Genomic DNA, 17,868 nt, shown 5'->3' with positions numbered 1-17,868 from the left:
CTCCTCCCCCTTTTTTCCATCGGAGAATGGCAGATACACGGATCTGACACTGGTATTAAAATGTATTTCTTTGTCTCAATACTTCCTGGTTTTTTACTCATAATTTCATCATTCCCAATGTCCCATTATAGATATAACTCTATAAGTAATTGTATTACCCAAGCACAAGCTGGTATGTCTTTTGGAAGAGAGGTTTTTTCCCCCTGAAAGATAAGCTTTGTATTATATGTATGAAAAAAATGGATTGTTTGCCTGGAATTCTGGGACTTCATGACCCCATTGGTTATTTGTGAATACAGTGACTCACCTTTTCAATGACTACTCACCATCTTGTCTCATAATGTGCTTATTCTGGCAGGTATAGTTTCAGATTGTTGCATTGAGGGTAGTGAAATGAGGGTAAGCCCCATCAGAAAAATGAGCAGTAGAGGCACATTAGATACACACACATGTGCGCACATGCACCGACCCATGTCCTCAGTTATAAAACATTGCTAGATACATTTTTTCCTGTTGATCATAGACAAGAAAGTTGATCATATTTATGGTCATTTGGAGAACCATAGTTATAAGAAAGCAACCATTTTTCTTAAAAAGGAAACAGAAAGAAGTACATTATACAGTTAAAAACATATTGTGAATGACAACTCAGAGGAATTGAGTTAAATTTATTTCTTTCACTTATGGTAGGACCATTTCTGTTAATTTTATTTCAGGTTGATCGCCAGTCACAGTTCATTCAGGGATATAGAGTTATGTATCGACAGACATCAGGCCTGACTTCCCCTTCTGCATGGCAGACTGTGGAAGTTAACATCCCCACAGAACGGAGTACTATCCTTATCAATTTGAAAAAGGGGGTTACATATGATATCAAAGTTCGTCCATATTTCAATGAATTTCAAGGGATGGACAGTGAATCAAAATCTGCACGTACCACTGAGGAAGGTAAGAAAATTATGAAAAAAATAATTATATGTTTGCAATTTATTGAGTGTCCTATGCTGCAGCAAATATGCATAAAGTTTTGCACAAGCAAAAACAATATTTTCTTCACAGTGTGTATCTACAATAGACAAAGCAGTCAACTTTGTTAGTAATTTAAGAGACCTGTATTTGGTTTTACACTTCAGCAATGTCTCAGTACCTATTTGCCAATCCTTTTTTTTTATGATAGCCTAGGAGGCTTGAGTTGAGAGAACACATATTTTTCTGAGCGTCACAACTGCCACTTGAACCCAGGTAAATAAAACAAATGAACAGATTACCTAGAACAGTCAAAGGGGTAGACTGACCCAGATTGGATCTTGCAACATTATCCTGGGACACGTATAATTTCCTCCATTCGGGGTAGATAAAGTTCTTTATGAAGAAAAATTTCAGTTAGTCATATAAAAAATTGATTAACATATATGATTAAACAATCATTATGAAAATGTGGATAAATATTAAAGTTTATAATTGGAATAAAATTAATTAACAATAGAATCATGATTGATATTAAATTATTTCTTAGATATTTGTATCTTACCAGTTTCAGGGGTACAAATATGACAACAATCACTATAATGCTTAAGATTGTTTTAAAATGAAGTATAGATCTATACCAAAATAAGTGTATCTGGGAAGAAGTTTATTCCTAGTTAATTTTGGACAGTGATAAATATTCTTTAATTCCTGCAGACAATACCTCAAAATTATAAACATAGAAATACTATATAAAGGTTTGGGCATATATGGTTATTTTTATCTTCCTCATCTGTTTTTTGGCAACTAAACAATTGGATAAGGGCTAAGGGGATATTCTGTGTTTAATTTACAGAAAAGATACTTTTTTTTACTAATGATATTGTGTGAAGAAATAGCAGAGGGTAGAATAAGTACTGTTCCATGGTTATTTACAGAATAATTGTTTAGTTTGTCACAAAAACTATCAGTATCTTTCTTTTCTTTTGTTTTATAAATATTGGTTGTCTACTTTTAGTTTTTTCTTGCTTTCCTGCTTTGTCCAACTGTCAACTGCCTCTTTTTAATTTTTTTCTAAGTTGTTTTATCTTGGCTGCCTATTTTATAAGAAAGTGATCTATACTTAACCCTTTGCTTACATCTTATGTAACAGATTTCTTTATCATCACAAAATCTGTAACTACTGTATCAGTTGTAATATCTGGATGAAATAGTTTGAATGCCAATTCTTAAAAGAAAAGGAGATGTCTTTGTAATCCTGATGACATCTCTATGTCAAGAGTACAAATAGATCTAATCTGGATGCCTTCAGATTAGGATTTATTTGCACACCTACAGGCTCTCTGTGTGTTCAGACATACCTAATCCTACACAAGAAGCAGAGAAAAATATAACTTAATAATGATCAAACAAATTGAAGACTATAATGTTTCTTAAATGTATTTATTTTCCTCTGTTTTCTGTATGAGCTCTTATTAAAAATAAAAACAAAAAGAATTTTTTTGTTATTCTAAATCTGTATGTTATTTGGAGAGTTGGTCCATTTTTATTGTAACTGCTATTTTCCAGATGAGTAAAGCAGTAATTTTGCATCATTGTAGAGCAAAGCTTTTTAGGAATCTTTATGTATAGATATGTTACACTCGTAGTCTGTAGCTGTTGTGATTTTAATGTAACCTTCAGCCATTCTGCTTCAGGGTGTCTCCTTCATTACCACAAAAGTCTATAACAAATTGTACTGTCAATAGTTAAATGTCAGGTGTTATTGTTTTTTTTTTTAAAAAAAGCTTGCAGTATATCTATATGCATAGTAGCCTATTTACAGACCTACATGTTTTTTTTTTAAAAAAGGAACCTTTGTTAAATTAAAAAAAATATTTTAATTATCTTTGTAATTATCTTCAATTTATATTTTCAGGCAAAACTCCAAGATTTGTAAGGTTCATTTTTCAGACAAAAAAGAGCAGTCTTTTTATAAACATCTCATTTTATAATATCACCCATGTGTTTTTTGGAAGTACTTTTAATATAAAATGTTGAATAACAATTTTGAAGATATTTTACAAAAATGTTATTGTTTTAGTACATTTCTGTCAGCAAAACAAATATCCCAAAATACTCCCCCAATTCCAAGTAAACCAAATTTTAGAATAAATGCTTCCTGTGAAGCCTATCCTGCCTAATGATTTTAAAACAATTGGCCTCTGGCTCTGTGAAAATAATAAATGGAATTCTGTTTTGTTCCACCTGAAAAATATGAGTAGTGATTTGACCATTTTCATATCTGGGGAAAGGAGCTGAGCAATGGAATAATTGACCTGTCAAGAAGTAGGCATGGTAATACCTACAAACCAGTAGCAAGGGAAATGAGAAGGAAGTTTTCAAATGATGTTTTTCATTGAAATCCATTTAATAACAGCAACACCTGCCAAGGAAGTATTTTAATTGATACTGAGATAACTGTTACTATACTACTATGATGGTACAGATCAAGGTTGAACTGTTAGATATTACTTATGGGTGAATACAAAGAAGTATGCAAATCACATTAATTAATATGATTTGTATTTCTGTGTCTGCATCTTAACTACTTTGTTTGAATAGCAGGTAGGTTAATCTTTTGTCCCAAAGTTATTCAATATTCCTTGACCATAAGGCATGCAATCTGGGGTTCTTTTATTTTTATTTCACTATTGGAGTTTTATCTAAACATCTGATTTGTACTTCTGCAAATCTTCATGTTCTACCAAGCCTATGCAGCTGGTTTCCTTTCAGAGCCATACTTCATTCTGAATTTGGAATAACAAGTCTTTGAATAGTTCTGTGCAAGTCCATAGCTTTAAGTTAGTTATTTTAACACCAATTGTGTACATATCACCATGTCTCTTTTTTCTATTTGTCCCATTCTTTTATAGCCCCTAGTGCTCCTCCACAATCTGTTACAGTTCTGACTGTTGGAAACCACAATAGCACCAGTATCAGTATTTCTTGGGATCCACCTCCTCCAGATCACCAAAATGGAATCATTCAAGAATATAAGGTGAGACTAAAATGCAGGATAAAAAGAACACCTAATATTGTCCATTATTTCTTCAAATAATAATAATATGTGAGTTCCGATATCTGTAATACTAATATTCCTGTATTTCAGATATGCTTTTCCAGGCAGTATTCTATCTCTTCCTTCCTCCTTCTCCTCCCCCTTCTTCCCTTTTTGCACCAAAGCAAAACAAAAAACAAAAGCATTTATTCCTTCTTCTTAGTACTGGAATTTTTACCTACACAGTTAAATAAGAAATTAAGACTATAAGTGGAAAAAAACACCTTTTGGGGAATCTCTTATTTTATGACATCCTATTGTACAACTGTGCTATTTGTAGTATAGGTTGGGAAATAAAATATAAAGTTCCAGTGATCATAATGGGTTCTAAAATATCTGGTCATTCTTATTAACAACAAAAAGCAATAATCCTTGGGTTAAACCAGGGATTTGTACCTTTTGATAAATGTAGGGAACCTAAGGGTGTCTTTTGCTAGTTATGCCTCAGTGTACTTTCTGCCTATATGTCAGCTTCAGGAAATAGACCAATTAAGTCCACTTACTGTCTTCTGGCATACCCAACAGTACATGTTCAAATATATTAAATACATTTAGTGGCAGCACAAGTTAGCTTTATTTAATAAAGGAAAATAATCCCTCCTCATATTTGTGTGTGTGTGTGTGTGTGTGTGTATTGGGAGGGGGGGCCTTTGAGTCAGCCTTGACTCCTGGCAACTGCAGGTTTTTTGGAAGGTTTTTTTAAAGAATGGTTTGCCATTGCATCCTTTCTAGAGGTGAGGGAAAGTGACTGGCCAAGGTCTCCCAGCAATAAAATATAAATGGGTATCATCAGTGTGATTTGAACAGAATTACAACATTATTTTGTCATTGTTTTTATGAAAATCTGAGTTTTGCCTCTATCAAACCCCCCAATTTTGAGAATAATCACTTTATAATTTATATTATATTGTTACTTTAGGGTATGTATAGAACATATCTATCTTCCAAAGGAGCCAGGTAGAGTATGGTGAAGCCCTTGAGTGGCAGGAGTTATATGAAATGACACCCTATCTACTTCATTAGAGTTTACAATCTAAATGAAGCACAGTTATATTACAAGATTTGCCAGAAACCATATAAAAGTAGATATAGGATAGGAATGTTTTATATAATTGTTTTAATTAATTATATAAAATAACCTGCAACTTGATGCCTATTATTTATATTACATGAAATAATTTTGTTTTGAATGTATCTATTTATGATGAGATTGATGTTTACCATGTCATTTTTCTCCAGAAATGCATTAATTGTTACATCTTATCAATCTATTCACTGGTTTAATTAACATGAGTGTTGGTGGTTTACAATGTGTAACAGGATATATAGTTTGCCATGTTTAGATTAGAACTAAATTGCATGTAATTTGAGGCCCAGATAAGATTATGTTGCTTGAGATTCTGGACAGAACCATTATATGGGGACTCTCATTGCTATATTTAATTATATATGATTTACATCAATCTATTCTGGAAAATGATCAATGCCCAGGTCTTTTCACATTAGTAGCATTTTTTTAATTTATAGCTTATAGAAACTGAAGCTTTCAATGAAATGCTAACGGTATAGGATTCCTTTTTTTTTTCTATGTGTATTGTTATTTATGCATGTATTAATGGTGTTCTTATTTTGAAATGTTTTGACTTGGACTTAGACCATAAATAGAGAGGTGTAACAAGGTAAAATATAAAACAATAATTTAATAATGTAAGACAAACATATATAATTTTTATGAAACTAAAATATATATTGATCACTCCTGATTCAACATAAGAAAGCGACTGTTATTTCATACTGAGGTCTAAATTGCCATGTGGTTTTTCAGCACCCTTTTTTTTGCCGTGAAACTATTCTTCATCTGTACAGATGCTTAAACAAACACATTTTTATTTCCTCTGAGAAAAGAATAGACTGCTACAATATTATATTTGTCTTTCATATTTGACAATATCACAGACCTGTTAGAGCTCAGGAAGTTCCTAATGCTGCTTTATGAACATGATTTTTTCCAGTTACAAACTTCAGTATAACTTAGTAAAAATATTTTTTTTCTTTAGAATCCTACTGTCTTGGAAATCAAACTGATTGTGACTAGTTCACTGAAAAATCAAACAGAAATTAGTTATTCCCCTGAATACATGTAAGGTGTGCAATCAAAATTGTTTTCAGTTCAAGACATTGTTTGTTAATTATGAACAACATTGACAGACTATGAGTCTCCTTTGTTCAGAGTATACAGATTGAAGACTAGAAATCTCAGGCAACAAAATTAACTTTACATGGTGTTTTAAGATACAAGGTCCTGGGCTAACTATCATATGCAGAGTACAACATAATGCAGCCACAAAACTAGGTACCTTCATATCCAAACCAGAATATGAATTATTTCCTTACAGTACTGTTGTTGTTGTTGTTGTTGTTGTTGTTGTTGTTGTTACTATTAGTGGAAATTTTAGATTTGAGGAGTAAATCTGAATTCTCTGGTAGATTATCTCTAATGTTTCATAATTTAAAATGATTGAAAGTGGGCTATTTTGCATTTTTAATGCAATGCAATTATTAAATTGCTTTTTAAAAAGCACTTTATATCTACAGGACACGGACACACAGACAAATATATATTAAAAAGGAAAACAAAAACTAACACCTTTTAATTTAAACTAATAATCTATGTACTATAGATTAAGGATGAAAAACCTTAGTAATAAAATGTAAGAGTCCACAGCATGTAACATTTTATCACCCTATAACTATTATTTTAGAATACATTGGGTGAAGATAATGTATCCTTTTAAAATGAAATTAATTATTACTGTAAAGATATAGCTTATAGGGTATGGGTTTTATTTTGTTCTGTTTTGATATCAAATCATCTCTTCAATAACTTTCCAAAATAAATCATTCCCTTTTGCAATATACATTATGCTTTAATGGGAGAGAAAACAGGCTACATCCAGATAGAAATTATTCTTGTTTTCTCAGGCAGCAGTTAAATGTTACTTTGTCATATTTTGTCAAATACCTCTGTATTCCAGATATGGTGCTTGGGTAATGAAACAAAATTTCATATCAACAAGACTGTTGATGCAGCTATCCGGTCTGTAATTATTGGAGGCCTATATCCAGGGATTCAGTACAGAGTGGAAGTTGCAGCAAGTACCAGTGTTGGCACTGGAGTTAAAAGTGAACCACAACCTATAATAATTGGTAAGTGAATACCTGTGTCCTGCCACTCTGTTTCATGTAATTACATTTTGCTATGTCTTCCATGAATCCTGATATCTTCCATGAATCCTGATTGCTGTCTTCCATGAATATAAGATACAGCAATGGTTGAATATTTTCTATTTAGAATTTTTTTCTAAAACTAAAACAGAGAAGTGCCTGTATTACTAAAATATATTACAAACATCAAGTGTGTGAAAATAACATTGCATTATGAATTTTTCACTTCACCAGTTTGATAGATTTATAGAATAGCTAACAAAATCTTTCTCTTCTGTCTGTTTTGATTACTACATTATTTTCTTATGCTGCTGGTGCTCAAGGCCATGTTTAAAGAATGTTATCTGAGCATTTGAGGTTTACTGTTTATCAATTATTCTGAGCAGATGGTCTCTTCTGTTTTCTGCCAAAAATACAAGGAGGTTTGAATCCAGATAAAGGGAAAAACTGGTAAATAAATGTCTTTCTTTTAAAGTTTTGTTTTTGTTAATCATACTGAATTAATTCCATGATCTGAGGCAAGCCTAAAAGCTTGCATTAGAAAGTTTCCAATTATATACAATAGTGCTTAAAAGTTTGTGAGCCAATTTTAATTTTTGGTATTTCTACATAAATATTACCCAAAATGTGATTGTTATCCACACATATCCTAAAAGTAGATTTTAAAAACCCAGTTAAACATATGAGTCAAAAACTTTACACCTGTTCATTTTTAGTTGAGAAGAATGATCCAAAGCAACTTCTTTTGTGTGGCAAAAATATATGAACCTTTGTTTCAGTAACTGGTCTGTACCCACACCCACCCCATCAACATAGGCAGCAATATGTTCAAGTAATATTTTGATAACTGTTGGTCTATCTTGCACATCAATTTAGAGAGATTTTAAGAACAGCTTCAACTCAGGGGTGCTTCTGGGCTTCCTTTCATAAACTATCCACTTCAATGCTTCAATAGCATTTCTTTAGGTTCGTAGTCAGTACTCTGATGTGACCATTCCAAAGTATTAGTTTCTTACGTTTTAACCCTTCTTTGTATGATTTGGATGATTGGGGTTCTCATGCTGTATGACCCACTTTCTCTTGAAGTTCACTTCACTAGTATTTCCCTGTAGAATTCAGAATTCATAGTTCCATCTATGATGGTAAGCTATTCCGGTCCAAAGGCCAAAATGCATAGGCTCAAACCATGATGCTGTCACTGCCATGTTTCAAAGATTGGATTTGCTTCTTGTGCTGGAATGCAGTGATTACTGTTTTCATTTAAGTCAAAAAGTTCTGTTTTGGTCTCATTCTCTTCCAGAACATTCTTCCAATTGTTTTCTAGCTTATCCACCAGTCTTTTGCAAACTGGATGGGAAACAATATTCTTTTTGGGGAGTAATGGCTTTCTCTTGGAGCCCTACCATATCAACCCATCATTATCCAGTACTCTCCTGGTAATAATCTCACTTAATCCTAACATTATTAATGCAAAAGAGACCAGTTGTTTCTTAGATGTTACTCTGGGAATTTTTTGAAAAAAATTGGCTGGTTGACCGTACTTGAGGAAGGGGAAAATGTTGCTGAATTATCTCCATTTGTACAGTTTGCCTGACAGTGAGTTAGTGGAGTTCAAACAATTTGGAAATACTTTTTTAACCCTTTCCAACTTGATTAGCATCAATAATTGTTTTTTGTAGGTCCTCAGAAATCTTTGTTCAAGGATGACATATTTTCATATACCTGACTTGTGTAGATCAGATTTTGATAGGAATACTCAGAATTTTGTTCTTTAAATGAGGCAGTTGATTATCATCCCATTTATTGAAACACTTTAATTTTCTCTTCAAGTGAACTGATAATCCTAGAGGTTTGGTCATATATTTTTGGCACGCAGAAATATGCAGCTTTATATAATTTTCTTCAATAAATAAAAGAACCAATATAATGTTTTGTTCATTTGTTTAATTGGATTCTCTTTATCCAGGATTTCTGTGAAGAACAAGTCACATTTCAGGTCAATATGAAGAAATATGCAGAAATATTGAAAATTCAAAAGATTTCCTAAATTTTTAAGCACCATTTATCAAAAAATGAAGCAAAATAAGTAACAAGAGAAAATACACAAAATAATTTCAGATGCATGCTAGATTATGTGGACCACAATCCACAAGACTTGTATAAGAGCCAGTGTGAATATTAATATGAGTAGGGATGCTGAGTGCTTGGACAGAAGCATCCTGAAGAACCAGTTACCAAGCTGGTGAGATGTTTGTGGCATTGGGTAATAGTTGGTGGTGTTGTATTGGAGGAAAAGAACAGCGAATAGAAGCCTACTTCTTAAAGAAAACAATTTTAGTGTGTTATATGAGTTCTATGTTCTAGTCCCTGTGTTTGACCCCAATGACTTATAATTGGGTCATCAGTGATCCGGGATTTTGGTTGTTGTTATTGGATGCCAAATTAGTCTATTTTAAAGCATTCCTCAACTGTGATCCAATATTGAATGAGAAGGTTAACCTGGTATGAATTTCTAATATCTGGCCATACATGTGACACAATTCACAATCCCAAGGCAAAATGGTGGAGTTGCTATAATCATATAAAAGATCTATTGTCTTTCAGAGGTGCTGCTGCACTAATAACTGGTTATGAGAATCTTCTGGAGAGCATAAGCTCTAGGGATCCTAAGTCTACCTTTATTCAATTATACTGGACTATTTTAATTGGATATCCAATTTTCCCTTTTTGGTGGAAGGTTGTAGAGAATATGGCCAATTGCAGATCCAGGGAGTACTGGACAAATTTATCTATACTCTTTTCAGGACTCAGACAATAATATAATACTGAAGAAAGCACCAACTGCATTTCTTGATGGCCTGTGGAGAGACTGCAAGGGTGAGGATTCTTCAATCCTGGCCTTCCTTCATCTCTCAGTAGTCTTTGATATCATCCAATACAGTATCCTTCTGGACTGGCTTCATGGGCTAGAGGTGGGAGACACAGTGTTGTAGTAGTTCTTTTTCCTTTATACTGGTTAGTTTATTTTTATTGAAAAAAGTTCTAGCTCTGGATCTGTAGTATCTCTAGACCTATTTAACATCTACCTGAAACCACTTGGTGAACTCATCCATCAGCATGGGTTCCAGTATCTGTAGTATGCTAATAAAACTTATTTATACATCTCACTAGGCTTTCCACATAATGCCTAAGGTATTGTATTGCAGATATTCTGTTGCCCATCTAACCTCTCACCAATATCCCCATAAAAAGAATTCTGCAATTAAAACATGTAGGTAAATCATAATCAGAAATACAACCCTTCCACAGGCTTTTCCGTACACAGAATTCCAAGTTTGGTGATGCAACCCTGTGTTTAAAGATTTACAGAAACCCAGTAAATTCAAGCTGATCTTATATCTGGATGGAAGAAGTTCCAAAGAAGTGTAGGCACTATGACAGAAAAGGCTATCTTCCTGGGCCCTGCCTACTGACATTCCCTATTAGATGGGATCCAAAGCATGTCTCTCCTTCTGATGGGATATTTAGATATGCAATAGGAGAGAAGTGATCCTTTCAATAATACTGACTGTACATTGTAGTTATAAGGATAGAGAATGTTCTTGGTTTTGGCTTAACTCCCAGAACACCAAATTGTGCGTTTAGGTTCCCCATTTCTGGATTTGCATTCTTCCTGGCAGAACTGATGACTAATTGGGTCTTTTTTTTATTCTTGCCTATAAAAGCAAGTGGCAGCAAAAGCCAAGAGAGACTTTATACAAATCCTTCTAGATAAAGTATAGTTGGACCATGTAATTCTTGAAACAATTATTTATTCCTAGTAACTAATAATAAAACCAAAATCCAAAAGATGACTACATTGGGAGCTAAAACTATACTGTGAGCTAGAGATTCATTCAAATAACATAGTGCTCAGTTCCTTTCTAAACATGAGAGTTGGGACCAACTCTATTTCTGGAAACAGTATATTTCAAAATTGGGGGGGGGGGGGATAATTAATGAGAAAGCTTGATTCATCCACATCCAATGCATTACTCTTGAAAGATGAAATCTCAGCAGCCCACTAAATGACAGAATAGGTCCAGTCACAAATGTAGTGGCAGCCACTACAGTAATCTTAAGTGTAGCAGTGTTTGCCATTTAGTCTGGCTAAGAAGCATGATGGCTCATGTGGTTAGGACACTGAGTTGGAGGTTAGCAAGTCTGTGTTCGAGAACCAAATGTTGGTATGTGGCAGGGTGAGCTCCCATCATTCACTCCAGCTCCTTGATGGGGACATGAAAGAAGTCCCCACAAGCACGGCCTAGGTAACAGTGATGTCACTGGTTAATCTTTTCAACCTGGAAGCGCCTTGAATAGTGCTTCCGATACAAATGGGACAGGGCAGAGATTAGTCTGGCTGCCTTATTATGTAGTAGTTTTGTGGCTTCTGAGACAACTTCTTATATAATGTGTTGTGGTAATCCAATTGCAAGGTGATAAAGGCATGAGTTACTGTTTCAAGAGCTATTTAGTCCAGGTACAGCCATAAAGTACACAGTGGGACAAAAGCTTCTAACGACAAACTCTACCTGCTATTTATCTAGCAGGATCTTCGGATAACAGATGAATTATTTTGGGGAGAGCACAATCCCATCAAGAACAATACTCTCAAGATAGATCTATCTTATTATCAAACAACTATTTCCTCTTGGTAGGATTCAATCTAAATTTAGTTGTCTCCATCCAGTTCCTTATTGCCTTCAGCCACCATTCAAAACTTTAGCATGTGAAGCTCAGCCTGAACTCATGATATATGGTACTGTTCTGCTGAATATGAAAAAAGAAAGCTAGACAAAAGTACATTTTAAAAATGAATACATCAAAGAGAAACAGAAAAGTCATATGCAGTTCTGATTCTTCCATATCTCTTTGAATCCTCACCATGTCACTGGTGAGTGAATAAAGAGGAATGATAGTTTGGCAAGATTGCAAACATTTTAGCATTTCTCACTAAAAGTACAGGGTATGGCAGGGTAATTTACAAGCTATTTTAGGTTTTTTTTCAACCCAGAATTTAAATAGTTTAGGAAACAGAAAGGCTGGTAAATGTGAAAATCTTTTTTCTAGAAGAAATGTGATAAGAAATATGGGAGAGTTACAAATAGAATAGAATAGAATAGAATAGAATAGAATAGAATAGAATAGAATAGAATAGAATAGAATAGAATAGAATAGAATAGAATAGAGTTGGAAGGGACCTTGGAAGTCTTCTAGTGAACCCCCTGCTTAGGCAGGAAACGCTATAGCATTTCAGATAAATGGTTATCGAAGCTCTTCTTTAAAACTTCCAGTGTTGGAGCATTTACAACTTCTGGAGGCAAGTCATTCTACTGATTAATTGTTCTAACTCTCAGGAAATTTCTCCTTAGTTTTATTTTTCTTCTCTCCTTGATTAGTTTCACCCATTGCTTCTTATCCTGCCTTCAAGTGCTTTGGAAAATACAACTGAAAGCCTGGTTTTGTGAATAGATAGGTTTGCTAACAAGGATTGCCAATCCCTTCCATAAATAAAATAACAGAAGGACCTTAATCTGAAAGCATTAGACTACTAAAGTAGATGTCAAACATAACAAACAATAGAATTGATTCTTAATAGGGTAAAATAGACCCATTCAAAGTAGCAATCAAGGTGGAAAAAAGTGAGAATGCATTTTCTTTAAATACAGTGAGAATACTGCCTATGGTTTTGTTATAAGGGTCTTTTTCTCCCCGTAACAATTGTGCAGATTCCTACTGTTGGCGTAATAATTTGAGAAACAGCTGTAAATTTTCACAATTATAAGTACAATAAAACTTGAAGTGTTTAATTAATTTTTGGTCCAGCAAATTAGTTTTATTCTTCATTACTGTCCAATATATTTCATTATATTTTAGTCTACAGAAACAATGAAGCGTTACAGGTCAGATACATCCCTCATCTGTATTCTAATTAGCTAACCTGACAGTACTGATTCAAAAACACCTGGAGTAAATGAAGTAATTTAGTGATACATGATTTCACTTTTTCTCATTTTTTCCTACACATGGATCTGTATTTTATGTTTATGATTAAATCTAACAAAAACTAATTCTAAATTAATTAATGTGTTTTTCTCCAAAACCAAACACATTAATATTGTTGACCTTAACTGGAAATATGCATCCAGGTTCACTTATTTTCATCCTCTAAAATCACAAAGCAATGTTATTCTGTCATTTAAATGAATATCTAATTTTGTGCATGTAAGTGCAAGGCTCAAAGGATAGAACAGTTTTACAGACTACTAAATTAAAAGTACATTGATATAATTGGGACTTTATCCTTTCTAAAGATATGTCATAAACTTTAGAGCTTTCTGAAAATTGCCTTGAGAATTTTCTACCCATTCAGCCCATTAAATAGCAGAGGATTTTGAATTTGCAGATGATGGCGTTTGTAAAGTGAATTGCATAAATGGAATAGCATAACTTTCTGTCTCAAGTCCAGCATGGATGTAGACCATTTTTTTTAGAGTAACTAAAAATAAAATTAAGATTATTTTAAAACATAGCCACTGGTCAACAGGCTGACAGAAGAATATATCCTGCAATATGAACAGCTATGCATTGTTTTTCACTTCTACCCTTCTGTTTGAGTTCAAGAATTTATTTTGCTCTTACATAGTATAGTTATCGAGAGTTGGTTAGTTGCATCACTAAAAGGTTTGGGAACAGTTCAATAGCTTTACAGTGGTAAATTAATATTTGAAAGTCTATGGCATCCAAGTAGTGCCATTTAATTTGAGATACATTGCTTATTTAGTTTTTAACTTGGAAATTATCAAATTGCCCTTTAGCATTGTGAAGCAGCAAAAAAAAAAAACACCTAAATATCCTACATATAGTATAGTTCCATGTGTATATAAACCACGGAAGGAAAAGGCATAAGATCATTACAGCCCCCTGCTACTGAAATGTAATCTCTAAATTACTTATAATATATGCTTTAGATTCATATTTAAAGTATTTTTCATTTAAAAGGTGATTTTTACATCTTTCTTGTAGGATTTAGCCAGAGGATCCATGCTTACCATAATATATTTATTTTTGAAGTATGAGCTAAAAAGTAGAAAGCCACCATATTTTTCATTATTTCATTCTAATGATATAATCATTAGAAAAAAAATACTTAAAGGGTGAATTTCATACTTATCTACCTATCCCAATGATCAAAAACTTTTAAAACATTGTCATTAAATCAGAATGTTTCTTTATTTTAAATTACCAGAAACTGGCTCATTTTATATAGTCTATTGGTCTAATATGTTTTTTAAAACATATTCCATTTATTGGGGGGGGGGGGGGGGGGGTGGGTGGGGGGGGGGGGGGGGGTGGGGGGGGAGATGAGGGGAAAGATAAGGAGGGGGAAGGGGGGGGGGGGGGGGAGGGGGGGGGGGGGGGGGTTTAAAGAAGCCTGCACGCGCGGGTGATTGGGGGGGGGGGGGGGGGGTTGAATGGGTTTTTGTTTTTTGGTTTTTTGGTTTGGGGGGGGTGGGGGGGGGGGGGGGGGGTGTGTCGGAGAATTTACCCCTTTGTTGGTGGGAGTTTTTTTTTCCACACATGTTTGGGGGGTTTTTTTTTGGTTTTTTCTTTTTTGTGTGCTCTTGTGTTGTTATGGTTGAAGCTGAATTTAAAGAAGTTGTGATTTCTGTATTTTGCTGGTTTAGGCTACACATTACTAAATGCAGAAAATTCAGTAAAGCACTTCAAAAGATACTTACAGAAGGAAGAAAACAAACAATACTGTTATTGCAGAATAATGTCCCTATTTTCCAAACCCTTCTTTGTAAATCACTTTGGCATGCATTATAATATGCTACAGGATGGGATTGGGTGGGATGGTAAAATAAGGTCAAAATTGGAATTACTTTATAGCAGCAAAAGTTTCTTCTTGAATTAGGCAGCTACAATTTAAAACATGGTTTAAAAATGTTGACATAAAGAAGCAGTTTTTTTTCTGAAATAAAACTAATACTACAACAGCTATTCATTTACAGAAAGTAATTTTCTTTCTCTGCTCCAGCACTGAAATAGGATTTGGAAATATCTAGTCTTTATCATTATTTGCATCCAGTTTAACAAATAATCTTATTTTTGTTTATTTAAGATTAGAACCAATATGCTGACATGACATGGTATGGCTTTATTAGAAATAAACTTCAAATTTTAATAAATTTGAAAATGATATGGTTTTCAAAGCAAGACAAATGAAAATGGTATTTGAATTGTTTGAAATTTTATCATAGCTTTCACATATATTCTATAGCTTAGCTTTTGAGAAAAGAAATTTTATTAAGAAAAAATATTTTAAGAAAAAGCAATATAATGAATTATTTAATGAATTTAAGAATCTGAGAGTTTGAATACATATGTATTTTAATAAATTATGAGTTTATATTCATTTCATCATCAAGAAAGCAAATTCCATACCTTTAAAATGATACAATTACGCCTTTTTTCAACATACAGAATTTATTTGTACAGGAAATGGCTTATTTGGGTATTAGACAATTTAATGATTACAAAATTGACCATATTCAGTGGCAGACTGGAAAGGAGCCTAATTCTGCTGAGCCATTCAAACAGCAAATTAATCCTATTAACCAAAATGTAGCCTATATACTTTGTAATTTACTTGCTAATGACTTTTAGACTGGGTGTTCATTATATGAAGATTTTTTTCCAGTAAATGGGAAGAAATTAGTCATCTCGAGAGATTTTGTGATTTCTAAAACAAGATAAATAAAACTGTGCTTTGTAATAGATGCTATTTGTGTTATTTATTATATAAAAATAGTTATATAACATTACTAAATAATAGTTTAGATAGATAAATTACTTTTAAATTTTAAATGTATGCAATTACAATAATGTAAAAGTTTTATATATTCTGTTTTTATTTATGATTTCACCATTATTTCATAAAAAGCTAATGAATCAATATGTGGAGGGTTAAATGTTGGTATCCCATCTATGCATATATATCACCCAACAGTAGATATGATGGATTATATTAAATAGAAGATGCCAATAATCTGCAAAATTATTGTTTAGTGGATTTTCATACAATTTCTACAACATACAGAGTTTCAGAGGCTGTGAAGCAGTACTTATCAATTTATATAATTGCCTATCTCACACGCATGAATAAAGTAAAATACATAAAATACAAAAAAATAAAACCATATCACATATATTATAAAACTGCCATCCACTTATCTAATAGATGATTCATATTATACATTTGGGCACCAGGTTCACTCCCAATATCAACTTTTCAGGGCCAAAAGGCCAACATGTTCCTGGATAGACTAATGTGGATGGAATGATGTTTTTTATCAGCCAACATTCCTTAACTGATGGTTAAGTAAGTGCCTCCTGCTGGATCAGGTAGAACAAGTAAAAACAACTAAAGAGAAACATTTCCATAAGTAATGCCGTTCAAAGCCACAAAAGGTTTTAGAAGTGATTACCACATCTTAAATTGAACCTGGAAACCTACTTGAAGCCAACACAACTCACAAAATAGTAGTGTCTCATACACTGAATAACAGCACTATTAACTGTCTGTACTGCTACATTCTGCACCAGAGGAAGCTTCCTAATGGCTTTAAAGGGCTGCTCCTATGGAGTGTATTGTGGTAATCCAATCTACAGTGGAGATTATGAGCATAGAAGTGACTGTGAGCAGGGACCCTAGTTCAGAACATTCCATAAACATGATCTCTATTTTGCTCATAGTAGATAAGGTAGGTACAACATACATTTACATTACTATAAGGTGTTTTTTTTAAAAAAAAATATCTTAAACACTTTATTTCAACATTATTAAACTGGATGGCTTTGGTTCAATTACTCTCTCATCCCAATCCACTTCACAGGGTTGCTCTTGTGGGGAAAACAGGAGGAAGGAATATTATGTATGTTTGCCATTTTGAGTTACTTATAAAGTAAATAAAAATCTAATAAATAAATAAACCCATAAAAGTGCTTCTTCACAGTATCCAGGTTGCAAAATAAAATTAGTGGTTATTTTAGTAAGAATTTCAGTAATATACAACTGATATTAAATATCTCTAGAAGAAAAACATAGTTAAATTGTTTTCTGTCCTTGTTTTTAGTTAATTTGGGAAATTTTTGTTCTTTTTTCCCTAATAATGCATCTGTTTTAAAATTTGTCTTAGTGAGAATTTTATAGAAACTTCTTATATTTTTGACAATATTTATGTCCCATCCCAATTTTACCTGATACTTTTGTCAAAAAACAAGCTGCAACAGGGAAATTTAGAATAAGAGAGTTAAAACAGCCACAAATCAAAATATCAATGAAGGACTACAACTGGAACTTGAATTTCAACTGAGTCACAAAATTGAGTATATCTTTACATTTCACTTTGCACTTGCTCAGAACAAAGAAAAATTATTATAATATTAATTAAATTTATATCCTGCCTTTTCTTTAGGAATTCAAGATTGTATACATAACATTCTGCCCTCCAATTTTTGCCCACAACAGC

At 33.2% G+C, this 17,868-nt stretch overlaps 1 protein-coding gene across 12 annotated transcripts in view; it reads left to right on the top strand.

Annotated features, from left to right (window-relative positions):
* ROBO2 (roundabout guidance receptor 2) overlaps positions 1–17,868 on the top strand; it is a 766,078-nt gene that overhangs the window by 696,107 nt on the left and 52,103 nt on the right. For all 12 annotated transcript variants that reach the window (XM_087966640.1, XM_026664101.2, XM_087966639.1 and 9 more), the window contains 3 exons: positions 717–948; positions 3,882–4,006; positions 7,102–7,273. In XM_087966640.1, the coding sequence (XP_087822766.1) occupies positions 717–948; positions 3,882–4,006; positions 7,102–7,273 (529 nt within the window). The remainder of the gene's footprint in view (positions 1–716; positions 949–3,881; positions 4,007–7,101; positions 7,274–17,868) is intronic.

The sequence above is a fragment of the Notechis scutatus genome, chromosome 5 (assembly GCF_049901735.1).
Source record: "Notechis scutatus isolate UNSWTSFEM ecotype Mainland chromosome 5, rNotScu1.2, whole genome shotgun sequence".
In the NCBI taxonomy this organism is placed as follows: domain Eukaryota; kingdom Metazoa; phylum Chordata; class Lepidosauria; order Squamata; family Elapidae; genus Notechis; species Notechis scutatus.
The sequence above is the reverse complement of the archived record's forward strand: the minus strand, read 5'-3'. Positions and strand labels throughout refer to the sequence as shown.